The 19,709-nt window shown below is 39.8% G+C and overlaps 1 protein-coding gene across 1 annotated transcript; it reads left to right on the forward strand.

Moving 5' to 3' along the window:
• Positions 1 to 1,293: 1,293 nt before the first annotated feature.
• Positions 1,294 to 12,388, forward strand: LOC139739188 (L-threonine dehydratase catabolic TdcB-like). Its single transcript, XM_071649803.1, has 7 exons — positions 1,294 to 1,475; positions 3,172 to 3,380; positions 4,461 to 4,657; positions 5,626 to 5,756; positions 8,114 to 8,262; positions 10,103 to 10,195; positions 12,048 to 12,388. Exons 2-7 carry the CDS (start codon positions 3,203 to 3,205, stop codon positions 12,293 to 12,295), a joined length of 996 nt encoding a protein of 331 aa, XP_071505904.1. The 5' UTR covers positions 1,294 to 1,475; positions 3,172 to 3,202; the 3' UTR covers positions 12,296 to 12,388.
• Positions 12,389 to 19,709: the final 7,321 nt, after the last annotated feature.

Below are 19,709 nucleotides of genomic sequence, written 5' to 3' on the forward strand. Positions count from 1 at the left end.
TTTAGAAAACATGTGCCAGTGTTTGTTAGAGAAGAATGTATCAATCCCAGAAATGAAGTCTGCATAGAGGTAAACATTGTTTATCCCAAAGCCTGCGTATAACATAAATATATTATATTACTGTACTACATGTGTACCTAACTCGGTATATCATTTTTTTTTGTATGGTGGTTGTGTAACCATTAAAAATATGGAATGCACCAAATCTATAACTGTATTGCCTTTTTATGCCTGATATTGTATTGCCCTGTGTGCGGTGCTGTGACTTGTACTAATATGCCTTTGATTTGGCATACTGTAAAATGAGGAATGCTCGCATGCATTTTAATTTTGTGAATTTCGCGAGAGCTTAGATTCGCGAAATTAAAATGCATGTGAAAGTTATTGTCTACACTATACTCATTGAATGCTAGAGGCCACTCGTGAAAATTTCATGCCGCGAAAAAGGCCGTCGGCTCCAATCTTTTGACATTTCATGCCGCGAAAATATTGTTTCACAGTATTACAGCAAATACAGCAAAAATATTGTGTTTTACAGTATTACAGCAAATACATTTTCCTTTCCATCGAGTGTGTCTGATCTTCCCATTTCATTGCTTGCAACTCTGACATACTATAGCAATGGAATATGAAGGATGATTCCAATATTGGAAACTGCAAGGCTTAAATTTCGTTCCACTAACAATTTCCGAAAAAAGAGTGTTGTGTACAATAGTGTTGAAAAAGCACAATTTTGTTGGATGCTGTAACATACTGGTACATGCAGTGTCTGAAAAGATTCTTTGTAATACAGTTGTATAATTAACAAGTGAAGAGAAGGATAAAGTAATGTTATTTGGAGACAGAAAGAAGAAGAAAGAAATGAAGGGAGGAAGGAAGGAAGTGTGGAAAAGAAATGTTTATAGATTCATGGAGATGAAATAGAGTGAAGGGGGGGGGGAAGAAAACACGGGATGTTATAGGGTATGAAATGAATGTGTAGTACATGTAGTCAACACATGGCCTTGAACAATATTGGCACAATGTGTCTTTATTCGTACAGCACTGGTTGTCGCAACAAGGGGGTTCCCCCAGTCTGTGGTAATCATGTGACCCAAGTCACCTGACAAAGACAATGAATGGGGCGTATCACTGAGAGCACGCAACTTTTTACACGACGTGCATGATCAACATCGATATTCCAGTCTGGCTAGCACTCAAGCGGAGACTCGATGCGTCTTGCAGCGGCAGCAGAGGCCCAATGCAGGGGCAAGCTAGTACACTACTAACTAGACACTCACTTGGGCTAGAGTACTTGCGGCCGCCCAGGGCATGTGACGGGGAGCCAGGATCAAGCATTCAAAGAGCTCAGATAGAGTGCTGCTGATGGCGAGAAAATGACGCATCGACATTGTGCGCGTGGTAACTGACATTATCAACATAAAGGAAAAGGAGAAGAAGAGAGGAAAGTCTATTTCGCAATTTTTGACTTGAGCGTAAGCTTTTTGTGTTTTGCAATTTGTGTCAAAAATGAACTTTTTTTTTTCGGTTGCTTGTTCGTTTGAAATTCTCATTTGCGTAGCGTATAGTTACTAGAATTCTTAGTACTACTGGACGTTGTTTAATTCAGTTCGGGAAACCCACTCACAAGGGGGGCCCCTCCTTATAAGTAACCCGTCCCCCTTATAAGTAACCCCGTCCCCCTTATAAGTAACCCCCGGGGCACCCCTTATAAGGAGTCTCCACGCTTTTTTGCAATGCAACGCGAAAATGAAAGGACTGCGGCAATTCGCTTGATTATGTCCATAAAGCTTCACAAGTTTCCTAGTTACTCACGAAATTTGAGCAAAATCGGTTTGAGGCATCACTCGCGCCAGTAATCGCTCGCATTTCAGCATTCGCATGGGTCGTTTGACATCGCATTTAAATCCATGATTTTAGATATGATGCCTCAAACCGATTTTGCTCAAATTCCGTGAGTAACTAGGAAACTTGTGAAGCTTTATGGACATAATCAAGCGAATTGCCGCAGTCCTTTCATTTTCGCGTTGCATTGCAAAAAAGCGTGGAGACTCCTTATAAGGGGTGCCCCGGGGGTTACTTATAAGGGGGACGGGGTTACTTATAAGGGGGGCGGGTTACTTATAAGGAGGGGCCCCCCTTGTGAGTGGGTTTCCCGAACTGAATTGGTACACTAGCTGTCAAAATCCTTGATGCCATGATCGCAGGGCTGCCAATATTGGAAACTACATGTAGCACTAGCAGTAGTTGAGAGTGAGACTAGGTCAATGCTATCCATAATTTAGGAGTCAAAATGAGTGAGATCAATAGAAATGCATGCAAATGATCGAAATTGAGTTTTAGAGTGAGAAATGACCAAAATGAGTGAGTCTCGCAACGTGAGAGTTGGCAGCCCTGCATGATCGGCTTTCATGGATAATGAGAGTACGTATACATCTTGTCTCTGTTGCCATTGCATCTTTTCCATGAATTATGTCAATTAATAATGCCACAAATAGTAATTAGATCTAGATGATTGGTAGCCAATTGAAGTGTTTGACATATTTTCACCTGATGAACTTTTATTCATTCCTCATCATTTTAATGACTAAATTAATGTTCATCAGACCTATACCATGTCTTGCACATTTTTAGATTCGAGCATGGTCCCTCATGCCCGCATGGGTCTTTTTCATGCTTATGACTAACAAGCTTAACCAGAAAAACATGGATTTTCACCTACCAAGATATGGGACAACCCTTTTTTCTCTCATTTTCAGAAGAAGAAGTTTTTGTTTTGCTTTTTGTTTTTGTGTCCACCAGTTCTTACAATTGCAACTTTCTTTTCAAATCTATTTCATGTTCCTTCCTATGGGAGGTTGGAAACATTGATCCCTCTAACCCCCTCCGGCCTCCTCCCAAATGTTCTAGCCCTTCTGCATGTAGCACTGTTCTCTGACCTTTAATAGTCGGGCTGCTCACAAACCCATTTTTCTACTGGTCCAACTGTCTGTTATAGTACTTATAGACAAGTAGGTATCCAGTTTGTTTCTATCTAGAATAGTTTTACTGGTCCAATCCTGAAAAAAAATTACTGCTCCCACAGTGATTAAATCACTCGTCTTTGACCGTCCGACCATTGCCAGGTTGCAGTACTGCCTTAACTTCAATTCATGTGTTTGTACTCGACAGCACGTGGATGAGGTGAGTTGGGGGCTTCACCATGTACAATCCAAATGCACCCCTTGCCAACCTGGATGATCTCAAGGAGGCCTACAAGGTCGTCCAAGAGTGCTCCTTCTGCGTCCGGACTCCCATGGTGCGCCACGCTCAGGATTGGCTGCGACTTACGAGGCCATTATGTGACTTGTCGCTCAAGCTGGAAAACACACAGCCAACAGGTACACACTGTCACACAGGGGATTTGTTCCTCATCACTTAGTGTGGGAGTAATTTATTGATATTATCAGTAGTATGCTTAGAATCATTTTCTTTTTCAGTTTATTGGATGTTGGTCCCAATTAAATCCAACTCAGCAACGGTCACTTTGAAAGCCATACCCTGGTATTTTATTACAATTTATCTCATGTAGGCCCAAAAAACATACTAAGTTCATAAGAAATAGGCCTTTACAGTGTATATCATGGAACTGGACTTCATGATCCACCAGTTTCTCCACAATGGAAGTGATTTAAGTTGCAGCCTGTTTCGTTACATTACTGAGGAAGTTTGAAATCACTTTATTGAGAATATCGAGTTGATGTCACATTTTCAAAGAGGAGATTCCTATCTTGATAAAGATTCCATTTTATAAGTACGGTATAACTCATGACATTATGGTTGTAAATGGATGGGAAGAAAAAAAAACCACAAGAAACAAAGAACAAGAACACATGTTGGTATGAAGCTTTTGTGATGTAAAGAGGCTTTGAAATAAAGAATTAAAGATCTATTCTAGTGCATTTAGTCACCCTTTATTCAGTAAGTGGGGGAAAAAAAAAGAACTCGAAGCTTGTGGCAACTGCTGTGAAAAGATTACACAAAAAAGTCTCAGACTTGATAGACCGATTAGCAAGATTTTCATGTCAAAATATAATGGTTACTGCTTACTCTAATGAAAAGTAATGTTTTTATGTACACTTTTAAATAGCTCATGAACAGAAAACAGACAACCAACATGAGATGGAAATGAAACTTGGTCTATGAAGACTCTGCTTCTATGTACACATTGTACATGGATCTATGCTTTCCAAACTCTGAGGTCCGATATGAAATAAACAGATACATTCATATTATATGAAGAAAACCTAAAACCCAAACCAAGTTTTTAACAGTCATGTCAGATGTATCATATGTCATGTTGAAGCTACATTTTATCTGAGAAACCAGGAGAAAAAGAAAATCTGCAGGGAAGAAAAAGCAGGAAGCATGATTTGAAAACCAAACTCATCAATATTGTTCTTGAATTATTCTGTCTACAGGATCGTTCAAGGTGCGCGGTCTGGCCAACCAACTCAAACACATTCCCCAAGATGTCGCCAATAATGAGAAGGAAGTGATCACCATGTCGGCAGGGAATTATGGGAAGGCTTTCTCATTTGCCATGCAGAAAATGGGTCTGAGGGCTCGAGTGCTGATGCCAGAGACAGCCCCAGAAGACAGGGAGAGAATCATGAAAGTGAGACTGAGAGTAGTTCCGGCTATATGAACACCAATAGACGTTTTCCATTATCACTCAGTCCTGTCTAGAGATTATCTAGACAGGACTTTAGCCACCTCCGTCTTTCATCTCTCATCCTTTTACCTACACTTGTCATTTGTGACCCGCTACAACAAAATGGTCCTAAAGTCGCGCACGGTCGAAGCCGTGAAAATCGAGTTTGAAGTCAGAGCATCAAAATTGGTCAAAACTTACGATTTTCTGAATTTGACATATCATTAGAGTCTGACATGTCTTCTATCATCTGTCGAAATTTTGAAGCAAAATGATAAAAGGAAAGACCAAAAAATAGCGTTTTTCTGGGCCATGTTTTTTTGGCGTTTCAGCGAAGCAGAATTTTGTTTGAACATTTGGAGTGAGCGCCACACATAGGCTCCGCCCCTAACAACGTCCAGAGTGATCCCATTGGTCAGTTTGCTGCTTGCCGCTAACCGAAGCGTGAAGCTCGCACACTGCCCAGTCGACTGGTGCGTGCTGGCGGGGTGCGCCATGCCCAGCCGCTTCTCCTGCCATCCTGGTCACTGATTGGTCGGTGAGGAGACCGCCGACGCTGTGTTTGGATGAGCATTTCGGGGGTTGCTAGGGCTTACCTTCTATTGTTGGGAGGTGAAAACTGACTTGCGTGTCCTTTGATCGTGATTGCGTCGCAAGGAGAACTTTTAGGGCGCTTTTCTCGAAACAGTGATTTCCCAGACGTATCGACATGCTCTCTTTTAAACATCGATATCTCCGCAGCCGATTATTTGTATATGATGTGTTATATATCAATTTAAAGCAGGAAGATTAGGGATTTGTGTCATGCAATTTTCAAATAATCGACCTCGTCCGACTTTAGGATCATTTTGTTGTAGCGGGTCACATTTGTTATTCTGGTCATTGTTTTGATAGTATTGAAGATGTATGTCTGTTTACTTGTGTCTTTTTAGGGATATGGATCAGATGTTGAGAGGATGCCTTCCCGCGAGCTCCAACCTTCAGTAGACAGATATGTGGCTATGCAAGGAATGCATTATCTACATCCATTTGATGACTACAACCTTATATGTGGGTATGGCAGGTGAGTGTTTGAGCTCTGAATAATTAACGCTTTTTACATGTACCGGTATGCTTCAAGTGTAGATTGGCACAGAAAACTTCATAGTGTTTTACATACTGTCTGAAGTCCCAGGAACAAATACCATTAGGAGAAGGGTTTTTGTTTTGTTTTGTTTTGTTTTGTTTGTCTTTTTTTGTGGGGGGGGGGTGGGGGAGCTGTTTCCCATTTCACTTTCTCAGTATGTGGCCAATTGCATGTGCTTTCTTTGATGTCACACTGAAAATGTTATCACAAATGCTATGGGAAGTAAAAGATTGAATAGATTTTAAAGTTTCTCCAGATGCTTTGAATAGCCTCCTTTCAATATTGACTTTAACAATCACTGAAAGTAGAGTCACTCGCTTTTTAAATTCTTCCCTATGAGCAGTAAATGAATTTCAGTGTTATGCTTTATGATGACAGAAGTATAACATTTCCTTTTTTGTGTGTTTGTTTTGTTATTATTTCTTTTTAATACACAAAGTGTATTTAGACCCCGTTTACAGTGCGGGGCTGGGCCGAGCTGCGGCCTAACCCGGCCTCAATCTTGGGGCAGAGCCCCGCAATTTTGTCCGTTTACAGTGCCGGGTTCGGCCTGGGCTTTCAATTCAAACTTTTCAATATTTTGTCGTAGTGGCACGCTGTAAACAAACCCAATTTGGTATAGTGTAGTTTCTAGACCCTTTGCCAACTGGACTCCGAGGCAATGACAAAGTCGCCGTCTTTGCCGAAGGAAAAATCCTTTGCAGAACAAAACCACCTTAAAGGGACTGTACAGTACTGGTTGAGGTAGGGATTCATGTTTTGAACATTCCTAAGTGAGATAATGAAAAGCCTCTTATGAAATATGAAAGAGCATGTAATTCTAAGAAGGATTCAAAGTTTATTTGATGAAAATTGGTTTTCAAATGGCTGAGATATCCAAAAAAGTGTTAATAATAAAAGGCGACATGCCACAACTGTATGAGGATCTCTTTGTTTCACCTTGTGTTTGGATATCTCAGCCATTTCAAAACTGATTTTCATCGAATAAACTTTTGATACCCCTTAGAACTGCATCCCCCTTACATCTCATAGAGTGGTTTCTGAATGTCTCGCAAAATGTTAAAAGCTAAATCTACACCTCGACCAGAACTGTACACACCCTTTAAACTATACTAGTTTTCGACGTTGAGGCCGTTGATATCCTGAATAGCAAAATAGTACGGACAGAGGGTCTGGAAGCCAGACTAAATTTGGTTCCGCATTTGGCCCAGTTTGCGTTTACGCTGAGAAAAGGCCGAGACCACCTCCAGAGCGTGGCCAAATGCGCGGCCAATTTTGGCCCCGCATTTGGCTTTTTGGGTGTTTACACTGAAATGAAGGCCGGGCTTGGCCGCTGCCGAGCCCGGCCTTTTTACTTACTGTAAAGGGGGTCTTAGATTCCTGTAAGTGCTGCTCCAGGTAAAACTGTGAACTAATATGTTGATTTTAAAAGTTCAGGTTGTTCAGGTTTCAGTATGGTTCATGTTGTATGCTTTGGGAAATCTGCAGAGGTTACAGTAAGCCCTACATTGTAATTCTGATATGATGTTACTCCATAGTCTTTCTTCTAACATCATTATTTTTTTTGCACTGTGTATTGGCATGTTATTGCTATTTTGTTGTTTTTGTTATTGTGTACAGGTGTTGCCACCACACTCTTTCTGTGTTAGCACTGTGCTTCCAAGATATTGTAGTTCCCCATGATGGAGGAAGTACAGTTGAACCTCTCGTATCCGGACAAGTCGGGACCGGGGCTCATCCGGATAAGGGATTTGGCCGGATACGGGAGACTCAATGCTTTATACATGTACATACTGTATACATACACAAGTACTGATGTAGCCCATTGTAGTACCACATGTAGTAATGTGTATACTGGAACCTTTTCATTGTTACATTTGGGGATGTTTGGGGATGTTAAAATGTCTGAAGGTAAGCAATTTGGAAGGAAATTTGATGTAATGTATGTTAATCATGTTGGAAGTAATATGTAATTCATGTGTGTTTGTGTAGGAGTTCTCAAGGAGTTGGGAATCCCCCTTTCCTCCCGTAATTATTAAGAAAAAAAAAAATTCATGACGAGATTGCGTCCGTATAATAGAGAGATCCGGATAAAGGGAGGCCGGATAAGAGAGGTTCAACTGTACTGAACATAGCATTCTAGCTTTCAAGAAGGAGTTGATCAACCCTTTGTGTGCTTTGAGTGCTGCTTGGCAGAGAAAATCCCATAGCATTGTACGCTGTGTCCAATGTCCTTGACACAAGAAGGGTTAACTATCGATCCACATCCATTTCTTCCTTCACCAAATGCCCAGTGCAGGGTTTGAGATTCTAGAGGAGGTGTCGGATCCCGATGTGATTGTGGTGTGCTGCGGTGGGGGCGGGCTCTTGGCTGGCCTTGCTGCCGCTGTGAAGCTCTCTGGGAAGGCTAAAACAAGGATATACGGGGTGGAGCCTGAGCAAGGTAGAACAGCTGTGATGCTAGTTTGATATTTTGTTTTGACAGATCTATCTAGTCATTATTAACCCGTTGACAATGGTTTGATTTTGCTACAACACGCATTTCCCATAAACACCTGCCCGAGTATACTCGGGACTCGTCCTCAATGGGTTAGACCTTTCCATGCTGAATTCTGAAATGCCTATAAACTTAAAATGTGACCCGCTACAACAAAAAGGTCCTAAAGTCGCGCATGGTCGAGGACGTGAAAATCGAGTTTGAAGTCAGAGCATTAAAATTGGTCAAAACTTACGATTTTCTGATTTTGATATATTATTGGAGTCTAACATGTCTTCTATCATCTGTCGAAATTTTGAAGCAAAATGATCAAAGGAAAGATAAAAAAATAGCGTTTTTCTGAGCCATGTTTTTTGGCATTTCAACGAAGCAGAAACTGGTTCGAAAATTTGGATTCAGCACCACAGATAGGTTACGCCCCTAACAACGACCAGAGTGATCTCATTGGTCAGTTTGCTGCTTGCTGCTAACCGAAGCGTGAAGCTCGCACACTGCCCAGTCGACTGGTGCGTGCGGGCGGGGTGCGCTATGCTCAGCTGCTTCTCACATCCTGGTCACTGATTGGTTGGTGAGGAGACCGCCGACGCTGATGTGCTTGAATGAACTCTTCGGGGGTTGCTAGGGCTTACCTTCTATTGTCCAGGGGTGAAAACTGACTTGCGTGTCCCTTGATCGCGATTGCGTCGAAAGGAAGACTTTCAGGGCGCTTTTCTCGAAACAGTGATTTTCCAGACGTCTCGACATGCTCTCTTTTAAACATCGATATCTCCGCAGCCGATTATTTTTATTAAATGTGTTATACATCAATTTAAAGCAGAAAGATTAGGGGATTATATCATGCAATTTTCAAATAATCGACCTCGCCCGACTTTAGGATCATTTTGTTGTAGCGGGTCACAAATGCAGTCCACCAGATTCCTGTATGGAACGGGTTAATCTACTTCTTTGTTTTTTGCATTTCTTTCGGTATTTGCTATCGTTGATTTGATGATTTTATTTATCAAGTGATGTATAAAGTATTTTAAAGTCACAATAAATAAGTCATATAATTTGATTTACTGGTGAAATAGATCTATCAACAGGTAAATTGATAATATGTCTAACTCATATTACACATGGAGCTTTTTTTGTGGGGGGGGGGAACATTTTTGGTTGCTAAAGGTGGAACTATGCAAAGGTACATAATGTACACAAATATTTGTGCTTGTCATATGAAATACTGTTTTATATTTTGATTCTGCTGAATTAAAATAAAAAGAAAATTCATCTTACCCAGCATTTTCCAATTTCCAATTTTTCAATACTATTTACTTTCTAGGCCTATCTATGAACAAGGTTCCATCATGGTTAATCTTTGATAGATCTAAAATGTACAGAGTGTACAGGGGTGGATCCAGGAATTTCCAAAAGAGGGGGCGCGTTAACGAAATTAAAGGGGGGGGGGGCGCACCCCTCCCCCATTTTTTTTCTTTCTATTTCTTTTGTTTCAACAAAAATGGGGGGGGGGGGGTGCACCTGGTGCGGTCCTCCCTGGATCCGCCACTGCTGTAGGGGGCAGACTCAGACAGAAACAAAGGACAGAATCAAGAGATGAACTGAGAAAAAAAATAATCTTGACCATATTCAGCATATTTGCCAATTGACTTGAAGTTCTATGTACGTTTTGATCATGGCAGATGAGTAAACATGGGACATGCAATAGCGCCCTCTCTTAATCATAGGTCGGTTTACATTTAATATACAACTGTTTGTTTTTGTTTTGTTTTTTTATTCTTCTGCCACCCAGCTTGCTGTATGTACCAGAGTAGGCAAGCCGGTCATCCAGTAGAGGACCCCACAGTACATTCCGTTGCCTCAGGTCTTGCCCCACCCTTTGCTGGTAAGTGAAAGATTTCTGCAGTATTTTTTTTTATCATATGTGACCCTGCATCACAAAACCAACAAAAAGGCACCTGACATGGATTTTTAGTTAAGGGTAGATTCTGAAAGAGCAGACTCTAAGCTTTTAGATGATGTAAAGGTCATTTGAAATGGACTCTCCTAACCTACAATGTATCTTAATATTGGAAAGAAAACACACACTCTGGAAAAGTGTGAACTGCGAAAAGAGGCTCTGAAGTACAGTGTCTATTCAAGCACTTAATCTTTTCCAAGCCATGCTAGCTAACTTTCCCATTCATGTTATGATCCCAAATTAAAGAATACTTTAGAAGGAGAATAGTTCTTTCAGAAAATATGAAAACTCAAGATTGACTGTGTTGACCTATTTCACCTTTTATGAGTCCTCACGTAAAATCAAGGGATGCAACTTTTTGTCTGTTTTATGGTGCACGGTCACATATGAAGAAGATGAAAATGTGTACAATTTCTTTATGGTATGGATAAATGCATTATTGACCATTTGCAGATGACACAAAAACCCAGCTTCAGTGCTCCAAAACAGCTCTAAGATTTGAATTAGGGAAGGAAACAACCAATGTAAATATTTTGATCAGTATAGATGAGAACAATAGTTTTAATACAAATGTTTCTAGACTGAACTGTCTACAGTTGTAGTTTATTGAGAAAAACAGTGATATCTCTATGTTTTAGGCTTAACAGCGAAATTTTTTGCATGGTAGGATGTTTTGTGATACAACTGACGTACACGTATGCATCAAGTGTGATATCTCGAACATGTATTAATCATTCATAAATCACTGCCCCCGTGGTAAACAGTACCTTTAAGAAATATTATCAACAAAGGCAAAACCAAAGGCTAATTACTGTTCTTAATTCTTGGCTTGCATGCAATGATTTGATAGCTCCTCCCCCCCCCAAAAAAAAAGCAAAACAAAACACACAAACACACAAACAAAAACAACAAACAACAAACAACTAGTAATAAAACACATGCGCACCTATGAGAATGACAAATCTTAAAGTTGATAGGTGATTCTTTCACAGAGAAGCTATAGTTCGTGCAAGTGAACGTTCATTCAGGTGCCTTTTTTTTTTTAAACCAGTGACATCATCTTTACCTGTTGCATGACATGAGAAGAAGCTTTATAGCATTCCATCATACAATTGTACATAGCACTAGTCACATTGGAACTACACATACGCATTAAATTTTTGTTTGTTCAGTCTGACAAGATGCAGCCATCAAGTACAAAATTTTGTTTAACATTGATGAGTGTATCTAAGTCCACCAGTTGAAATACATCTGTGCATCATTATTATGATCTTCTGGTTTCATAAAGATACGAACATGGTGAAATTAAAGTGTATCAAATACCACCAAACCTTGCAGTCCAAGCAAAAAGTTCCCCCTCCCCCCCCCCCCCCAAAAAAAAAAAAAAAAAAAAAAAGAAAAAAGAAAAAAGAAAAAATGACATAAGTGACCTTGCCTCTATTATGTACCAGAAAATATGAACTGAAATAATATTATGAAATATGTACCATCGATCAATACTTATCAACGGAGCATCTTAGTGATGACTTGAATGTAGACAGTTAACTAGCTCAGAAATCCCAATGGCAGTCAGCCAGTTACATTGCAGAAATGTGGCTCAGACTGTTTAAAAGAATGATACCTGTGACCATCATTTGCTTGATTGCATACATTTTATTCATATGTTTATTTATTTACTTATTTTTCATTGATTTCATTTAGTAATCTATGTATTTACTTATTTATATGTTTATTTATTTATTCATTTATGTATCAATTTATTTATTTTGCTGTTCAGGTTCAAACACATTCCGTCATGTTCAAGCCTTTGTGGAGGACATTTTATTGCTAACAGAGGAGGAGATAATTTCTGCTGTCTCCCAGCTCTTCTATGCTGGCATAGTGGTGGAGCCTGCTGGGGCAGCGGCGCTTGCTGCCCTCGTCTCAGGGAAGGTGCCGGACGTCGAGGGGAAGAAGGTGGTAGTGGTCATCACGGGTGGCAATGTTACCCCAAAAGAGCTCTGCCAGCTGGTCAAGCCCATTTGACCAGCCATTGGGAGGATCTAGCTTGTTTGTTCCAGATGTTTATCCATCCACAGGGTCAGAGTTCAAGGATCAATATCAGAAGGCAGATAATCCAGTTGTTGGGCCTAATTGATATTGTCATTATACAGTTTGTAGCAGTGGAGCAGAATGAATGTACTTAATACATGATCCCATTACCCGATGGAAATGTGACCAGTTAGCGTACTCTGATGCCCAACTGTATGTCTGTCCCAAACAAATAGGTATCAAACCATGCAGTGAGCTTGAGATCAAGAAGAGGAAGAAGAAGAAGACAGAAAAGAAAGAGAGGAGGAGGATGAGGAAGAAGAAGACAAAGAAAAGAGAAAGAAGAGGAGGAAGAATAGGAATAATAAGAAGAAGAATAGGAGGAGGAGGAGGAAGTAGTAGAAGAAGAAGAAGAAGAAGAAACTGATGGACATTAGGGGGGGGGGGGGAGTGGAGGATGGGGTTGGGACAATAGTAAGAGCAGGGAGGCTCTTTCCTTCTTTGAGGATTAAGATGTTTCCTATGAGTCTTGATTTCATTATTATTTTGCACTCTTGAATGCTTGGCAAATTATAAGACCAATTTTTTTCTCAAGTTAACCTTTGTGCAGCATTGGTGGAACAGAAGAAACAGCAGGGCTGCTAGATGGCCATTTGATAATGATCACATGTTTTTATGGCGCAGCTACGTACACAAACAGGAATTAATATGGTGATGATGAATACAGTGATTGTAATCGAATGTGATTGCAATTAGCAATTATGGTAATGTTTATTGGGCTACTGCCACTACGTGTAACTTGTCACTTTTAGTACAGTTGACTCCTGTTATAACAAAGTCTTTGGGACCTGCAGTTTTCTGAATTTCATTATAACCAAGCAAATAAACAATAATTTAAAAAAAAAACATTGAGCAAATGATATTGCAGCCTGAATTTTTACATCGTTGTAACTGGAAATTTGTTATAACTATGTTTGTTATAACAGGAGTACACAGGAGTAAATAATGATAATATAGGTGACTGACTCCCATTGTAAAACAAAGTCCTCAGGGCTGGCAGTTCCCTTTCATTGTAACAAACTTGTGTGATACAGTGCACGAGATAACGAAATGCTCAGGACCGGCAGTTTTCTTTCGTTATAACGAAATTTCGTTATAACTGAACAAATACAATATATAACGAAAACAAGGAAACCATGCATATATATCATATTCAGTTTGCTGAATACTCATTCACTGGGAAGCTATGTGAAATGGGATGGGATTATCGTATTACAATATTAAACGCAAGTTCCCCTCAGAAACTGTGCGTGACACAAGGAGCGAACACACAGTGATGTGAAGCATTCGCCCGTACAGAGACACTATCAATGCTTTTTCCGCTATGTATTTTCGAAAGCAATTCGCATTTCGTTATAATGGAGCACATTTCTTTTGATTTTCTTTGTCAGTGGCGCTCGGAAAAGACTTCGTTATAACGAAAATGTTATAAACGTGTTCGTTATAAGCAAATTTTGTACCATAGGCTTCATTGGTGCTAATTTTGGAACCAGAAGTTTTACTTCGTTACAACGAAATTTTGTTATAACCGTGTTCGTTGTAACGGGAGTTGACTGTACCAAACAGAATTTTGCATCAAAAGACTTAATAATTTAATAGTTTTAATAATTTTGGGACCTCAACTTTTTTACTTAATTGTAATGAAATCTCGTTGTAATCACTTTTGATGTAATGGGACCCCCTGTGGTTATAATGAGTTTTATAGTTTAATTGTATCCTATGTGGACACCATAGAAGAGCAATTAGATATTTACAATCAATTTACCATTAAACAGTGTTTCAATTCTAATTTTTGAAATCACCTATAAATGATAATAGGTTATGTTTCCTTTAATGAATATACAGTGGTGTAGACAACAAGTATAGTAGCTCCTAAGCTTCCCAGGTTTCCACAATTAAATGACATCAGTCATATCCTTTTATACTGCATACGCCCCATATTTATGGAGTCTAGTGCTTTTTCGAATCGGGACTTGCATTTGCACATGGTTAAATTTGTGATTATGGAGTACAGTAGAGAATAATTATAGAAATGTGTTTGTTGTGCACATCACAATCATGTCAGGATTAGAGTTAGTATTTTAGTATATTTTGAAATTTGAGAAAAATACCTGAATCATGAAATTCACAGATATAAAAACCTCACAAAATATTTTGCAAATATAGTACTCATATAAAGTGGCAGAGGTGATGATGTCATAACCTCACAAGACTTGAACTAGATTCTTTTCTTTTTTACTTTTCAATTCAAATCATTTATTTTTCATTCTCATTTTTCTTTCACAAAACAGCAAAAATAGCAAATCAGGAATTATATCATATAAGCATAATTATGTACATTGGAATGTGCAAAAGATTAACATTAGTTAATAAATAGAAGTATACATACATATCGGCAACTTTAATTCGATTTAATTCTATAGTATGTAATTCAATACTGATAGGATATGCGTCCTGTTAGATCACTGTAGTCTTGTAATACTGGTATCCAGGTAGTAAGGACTTTTCGTAGAAGAGAAGTTACAGGCAGTCTATCCATTTGATCTATCGTGTTTCCTGATTGAAAAGCTAAGCCATCATAAGCTTTACAGACCAATCAGAATTAACACAACCAACTCTTCTTCTTCTCGAGTCACTACGCAGAATGGAACGTTAGATTCGTCCAGTCCAATGTTGGATGCACTGCCTGGCACAGGGCGTTAGAGCTGCCAGATCCTCCTTTGTGCAAGGCTCTGGTAGAAGTGGACAGACCAGGAGATGTTGCATAGTCTGCTCCTCTCCACACAGGCAGGTGGTGTCATCATTCTCACTATACCCCCACTTTGCTAGGTTAGATTTGCAGCGGCCGACAGCACTTCTTAGGCGATTACAGCAAGACCAGAAAGGCCATGCCTCACTGGCACCTGATGGTATAGTTTCCTTAGGGCCGGTAGTAGACACTGTATGCGGTGTATGGGTGAGACGTTCAATCCACATGGATACACGCTGCTTGTCAGGGCTTTTGAACAGGGCCTTTACAGAATGCATGAAGCTGCGCCTGGATTTTAGCCTCTTTCTTGAATGATCATGATTGAAGAGAGGGTGGCGAGGGTCATTTTCTTGCTTCAGCTTTTCCTTCTGGGATGCAACGATCCTGCGGATGCTTGGAGGAGCAATCCCACTCAGTAGGTAGAGGTCTTCAACCTTTGTGGGCTTTAGGCAACCAGTAATAGCACGACATGAAGAGTTTAGAACAGTGTCAATCTTGGTGGCATGAGCTGATCTACTCCAGACAGGTGACGCATACTCAGCTGTAGGGTAGCATAAAGCCAGTGCTGTTGTACGTAACGTCTTCGCATCAGCACCCCACTTCGTATAAGTGAGCTTTCGGAGGATACTATTCCTTGATGCCACCTTTGCCTTGGTCTTAATGATGTGATCCTTGAAAGTGAGGGACCTGTCAAGTGTAACCCCCAGGTAGACTGGCTTGGATACATGTTGCAGGCGTTTCCCATACCAACTAATCTGTAGTTGACGGCTGGCTTCCCTATTCTTAAGATGAAACACACTGATTTGTGTTTTGTCTGGGTTAGCTCTTAGATGGTTGTTGGCATAGTAGGGAATGAGTAAGTCCAGTGCACTGAAGAGGGAGTCCTCTACTTCTTCGAAGGTGTCCTTTTGAGATGCAATGCAAAGGTCATCAGCATAGAGGAATCGTCTAGTGTCTGGTTGAGTAGGTTGATCGTTTGTGTAGATGTTAAACAACAAAGGGGCAAGCACACTCCCTTGAGGAAGTCCGTTCTTCTGTGTCCTCCATCTACTCTTTCTACCACCGAGGTCTACGAAGAATCTGCGGTTTGATAGCATGTTGCAGATCAACTTTGTGAGTCTAACATCTGAGGTCATCTCATACGGTTTCTTGGCAAGGATACGGTGATTGACTGTGTCGTATGCTGCAGAAAGATCGACAAAGGCAGCACCAGTGATTTTTCTGTTCTCAAAACCATCCTCGATGTACTGCGTGAGGTTCAGTAGTTGTCCTGTACATGATTTTCCCGGTCTGAAACCCGCCTGCTCCGGGATAAGGTGATCATCAACGAACAATGCTATGCGGTTCAGGAGGAGGCGTTCAAACAGCTTGTACATGTGGCAGAGTAGGGATATCGGCCTATAGCTCTTAGGGATGGCAGGGTCTTTACCAGGTTTCAGTAGAGCAATGACTTTTGCTTTCCTCCACATCTTTGGGATCTTGTTGGACTTAACACATTCGTTGACCATATCAAGAAGCCATCTGCGTGCACCTGGCCCGAAGTGTTTGATCTGTTCCACTAGGACATCATCAAGACCTGCAGCCTTGTTGTTTTTCTTAGACTTCATTGCAGATTCCAGTTCACTCATTGTGAATGGCCATGTGAAACTTGTGGCGTCTTGTGAGGATGCATTAGCAGCTCTGGGAAGTTTAGCCCTCTGAGGACGGTGATTTGGATTTCCCCGGCTATTCAAGAGGAGTTGGTGGGCAACCTGGTCAGCGGTGACTTGCGGCCTTGGCTGCGGCTTTGTGTAGTCATTTCCTGGATGCGGATGGTCTTCCAGGCTTTCCTGCTACTATGAGTCATATCTGTGCTTTCAATGAGCTCTTGCCATTTCTTCCGCCTTTCTTCAGTGATGGAATTAGCTAAGGCTTCACCAAGCTCAATGGTGTCATCACTAAAAGGGTCATCCTCAAAACGCAAGATGTAGTCATCATATAATGCTTTAGAGTCATCAGTCAAGCCCTGGATGTACCTTGTGCGGCAGCCACGAGGAATGTTATGGCGCGATGATGATTTAAATGATTCTACAAAAGCATCATAATTGTCAGGGGTAGCGGGAAGATCTAGAATAGCAGAGTCTAGGTCATCAGAGAAGCCCTTCCAGTCGGCTTTCTTGAGATTGAAACGTCGCAAGAAAGGACACAACCAACTGAGCAGAATAATGTTTGTGAGGATGTGTGTAGCTTCGTTACATGTTGGTCATTGTGAAATGTATGAAATTGCACTGTGATACCACTTTCATCAAGATTCTGCTCATTTTACTGACTTTTACAATAATTGAGCTCGCAAACATAAATTATCCCAGGGAAAGACCGAAAATGAAAAAGAATGACAGAGAAACCATGCAAAGGACCAATATCAAACTTTTATGGCAAAAGGTCCTAAGAAAAAAAAAGAGAAGAAGTGATTGAAATGAGCAGTAATATAAAATTCAAGACCTTGAGAAAACCCTTGAGGGTTTTTTTTTCTCCATTGTTAATGTTACTACCTATGGTGATGAATCTAAAATATAATGGAAGATTTCTTGAATGTGAGCAGAGAATTGTGTGAGATTTAAAAAAGAAATAAAGAAACTTCGATTTATGGTACTCTTTCTCTCTATCTATTCATATGTATGTCTGTCTATTGCCATCTATCTGCCTACCTATTAATTTTTCACTGTCTAACTGTCTGACTCGTTTTCCATCCATGTGTTTGTGTGAGTCTCGGTTCATGCGTCCTTTTGTCATTTCAACAGTTTGCATGACTGATTATCACTTGCTTGATGAAAAAACTGCAAGGCCTTACATTTTATATCACCCTGGGCACTTGCTATCAATATGATTTATTCATGGATGAAATTTTGCAGGTGAAGCACCGTTTCATTTAATACTAGTTTAACCATTCTTTGAAATGATCAATTGACTGAGAAAAGCGGATGCCTTTACTGCATTCTGTGTTGAGTGGCATCTTGTTGTTGCCAAGCAACGACTTGGCGCTTGAATTAGTTTGTCCAGGGACCTTTGATATTCTGAATTGATAAGCTGAGACCTATGCAGCAAGCACCACAATTTTTCCCCCAATTGAGTTAGTTCATGCTGAAATGATCATCCTGTCATTGCCTGTGTAGGTATTTTGATATAATAATTTTATCATTTATAATCTCTCTTTCCCTCTATCTGTGCGAGTGAGTTATGGTTATATCTACTGTGTTATTTTGCATGTGACCCTGCATCACAAAACCAACAAAATGTCGCCAGACAGGGATTTTTAGTTAACGAACGATAGAATTCTGTACAAAACAAAATAAAATAAAACAAAACAAATACACAAACAAACAAACAAACAGACTCTAAGCATTACAATGATATTAACTCAATTCAAATTAACTCTCTTAGCCTGTTCTAATAATAGAAAGAAAGCACACACTGTGGAAAAGTTTGAATTGAGAAAAGAGGCTCTGAAGTACAAAGTCTATTCATCAAGTAGGCATACGTAAAAATGTAGTTACCAAGCTGTAATAGCTGTGCGATGAATGGGACATTAAAAAAAACAAGATGTAAACCACCGTAGCTACAACAATGAAGCAATTATCAGATTAAGCTGAAATTTGACATGCTCTATTCACACATTCTTCCAATGAATAATGCCAACTTTCAAAGCAGTAGCATTGTCCTTTCAAAAGTTATTGGAGTTGAAAATGCAAAGGATTTTCAAGAAATGAAAAGGGGCCTCTAAATGCATGCTCACCCTATATCACGACTCCACGAAAAGGGAAAAAAAGGTTGTATAGAAATACATGTAATGAAAACATACTTTCCCATGTATTTTATGATTAAGAATAATTAAGAGTAATTTCTCCGGTCCCAATGAATTTATTTGTTTTGTATTGCTCATCGACTAGTGATGTAACGAAATATCTGGTATAGAGGACAAATTGTCTTAGTCCCATAACTCGTATCGAATTTCCACTGTATTATTCGTTTTATGGACGTTATATATACTTTAATGTGTCGTTAAATGAATAGCTTCTGCTAAATGGTTTCTGCAGTGTGCTGGTAAAGTGCATTTGATTATCTGGGGTGATGATATTTGAATATGTTATGGATTATATCATACACACTGTCTCGGTAGGACTGTGTAAATGAATATATTTTGAGCACGGTATAATCCTCCCGAGTTCTATATAAATGAAATTCACTAGACTGTCTACCAGGATATTCGTTTCTCTGAACATGGAATCAAAATACGTGTGTGTGAGGGTATTATTGTAATTTCGCATGAGCTAGCCTCACTGAAATCACTACAAAACTTTAATTAAAAGAATGAATTAGATTATAGTGCATATAAATGGGTACAAGGGCTGAGTTCACAAAATTTGAAGCGCCTTCTTTTGTATAACGATATCAGTTTATCTAACAAATTTTGATTGGTGTTTTTCCGTAGTCTTCGATAAGTAGGATAAAGTCAAGGAATGTAAATTTGACAAAGACAAAATATGGGAGTGCAGCTTGGGTCTATTATTTGATACCAGTATTCCGTGAAATCGTCACTGCATAATAGTGATATGATCTTCA

Source organism: Diadema antillarum, unplaced genomic scaffold (assembly GCF_040938485.1).
Source record: "Diadema antillarum isolate AM-2024a unplaced genomic scaffold, OU_Dant_1.0 seq00000786_RagTag, whole genome shotgun sequence".
Classification (NCBI taxonomy): Eukaryota; Metazoa; Echinodermata; class Echinoidea; order Diadematoida; family Diadematidae; genus Diadema; species Diadema antillarum.

Excerpts from the sequence above, each read along its gene's own strand:
- LOC139739188 (XM_071649803.1), top strand. The coding sequence starts at position 3,203 with ATGTACAATCCAAATGCACCCCTTGCCAACCTGGATGATCTCAAGGAG. Across the intron at positions 5,757-8,113 it reads CTTATATGTGGGTATGGCAG|TGCAGGGTTTGAGATTCTAG; the intron begins GTGAGTGTTTGA and ends CCAAATGCCCAG. Across the intron at positions 8,263-10,102 it reads CGGGGTGGAGCCTGAGCAAG|CTTGCTGTATGTACCAGAGT; the intron begins GTAGAACAGCTG and ends TCTGCCACCCAG.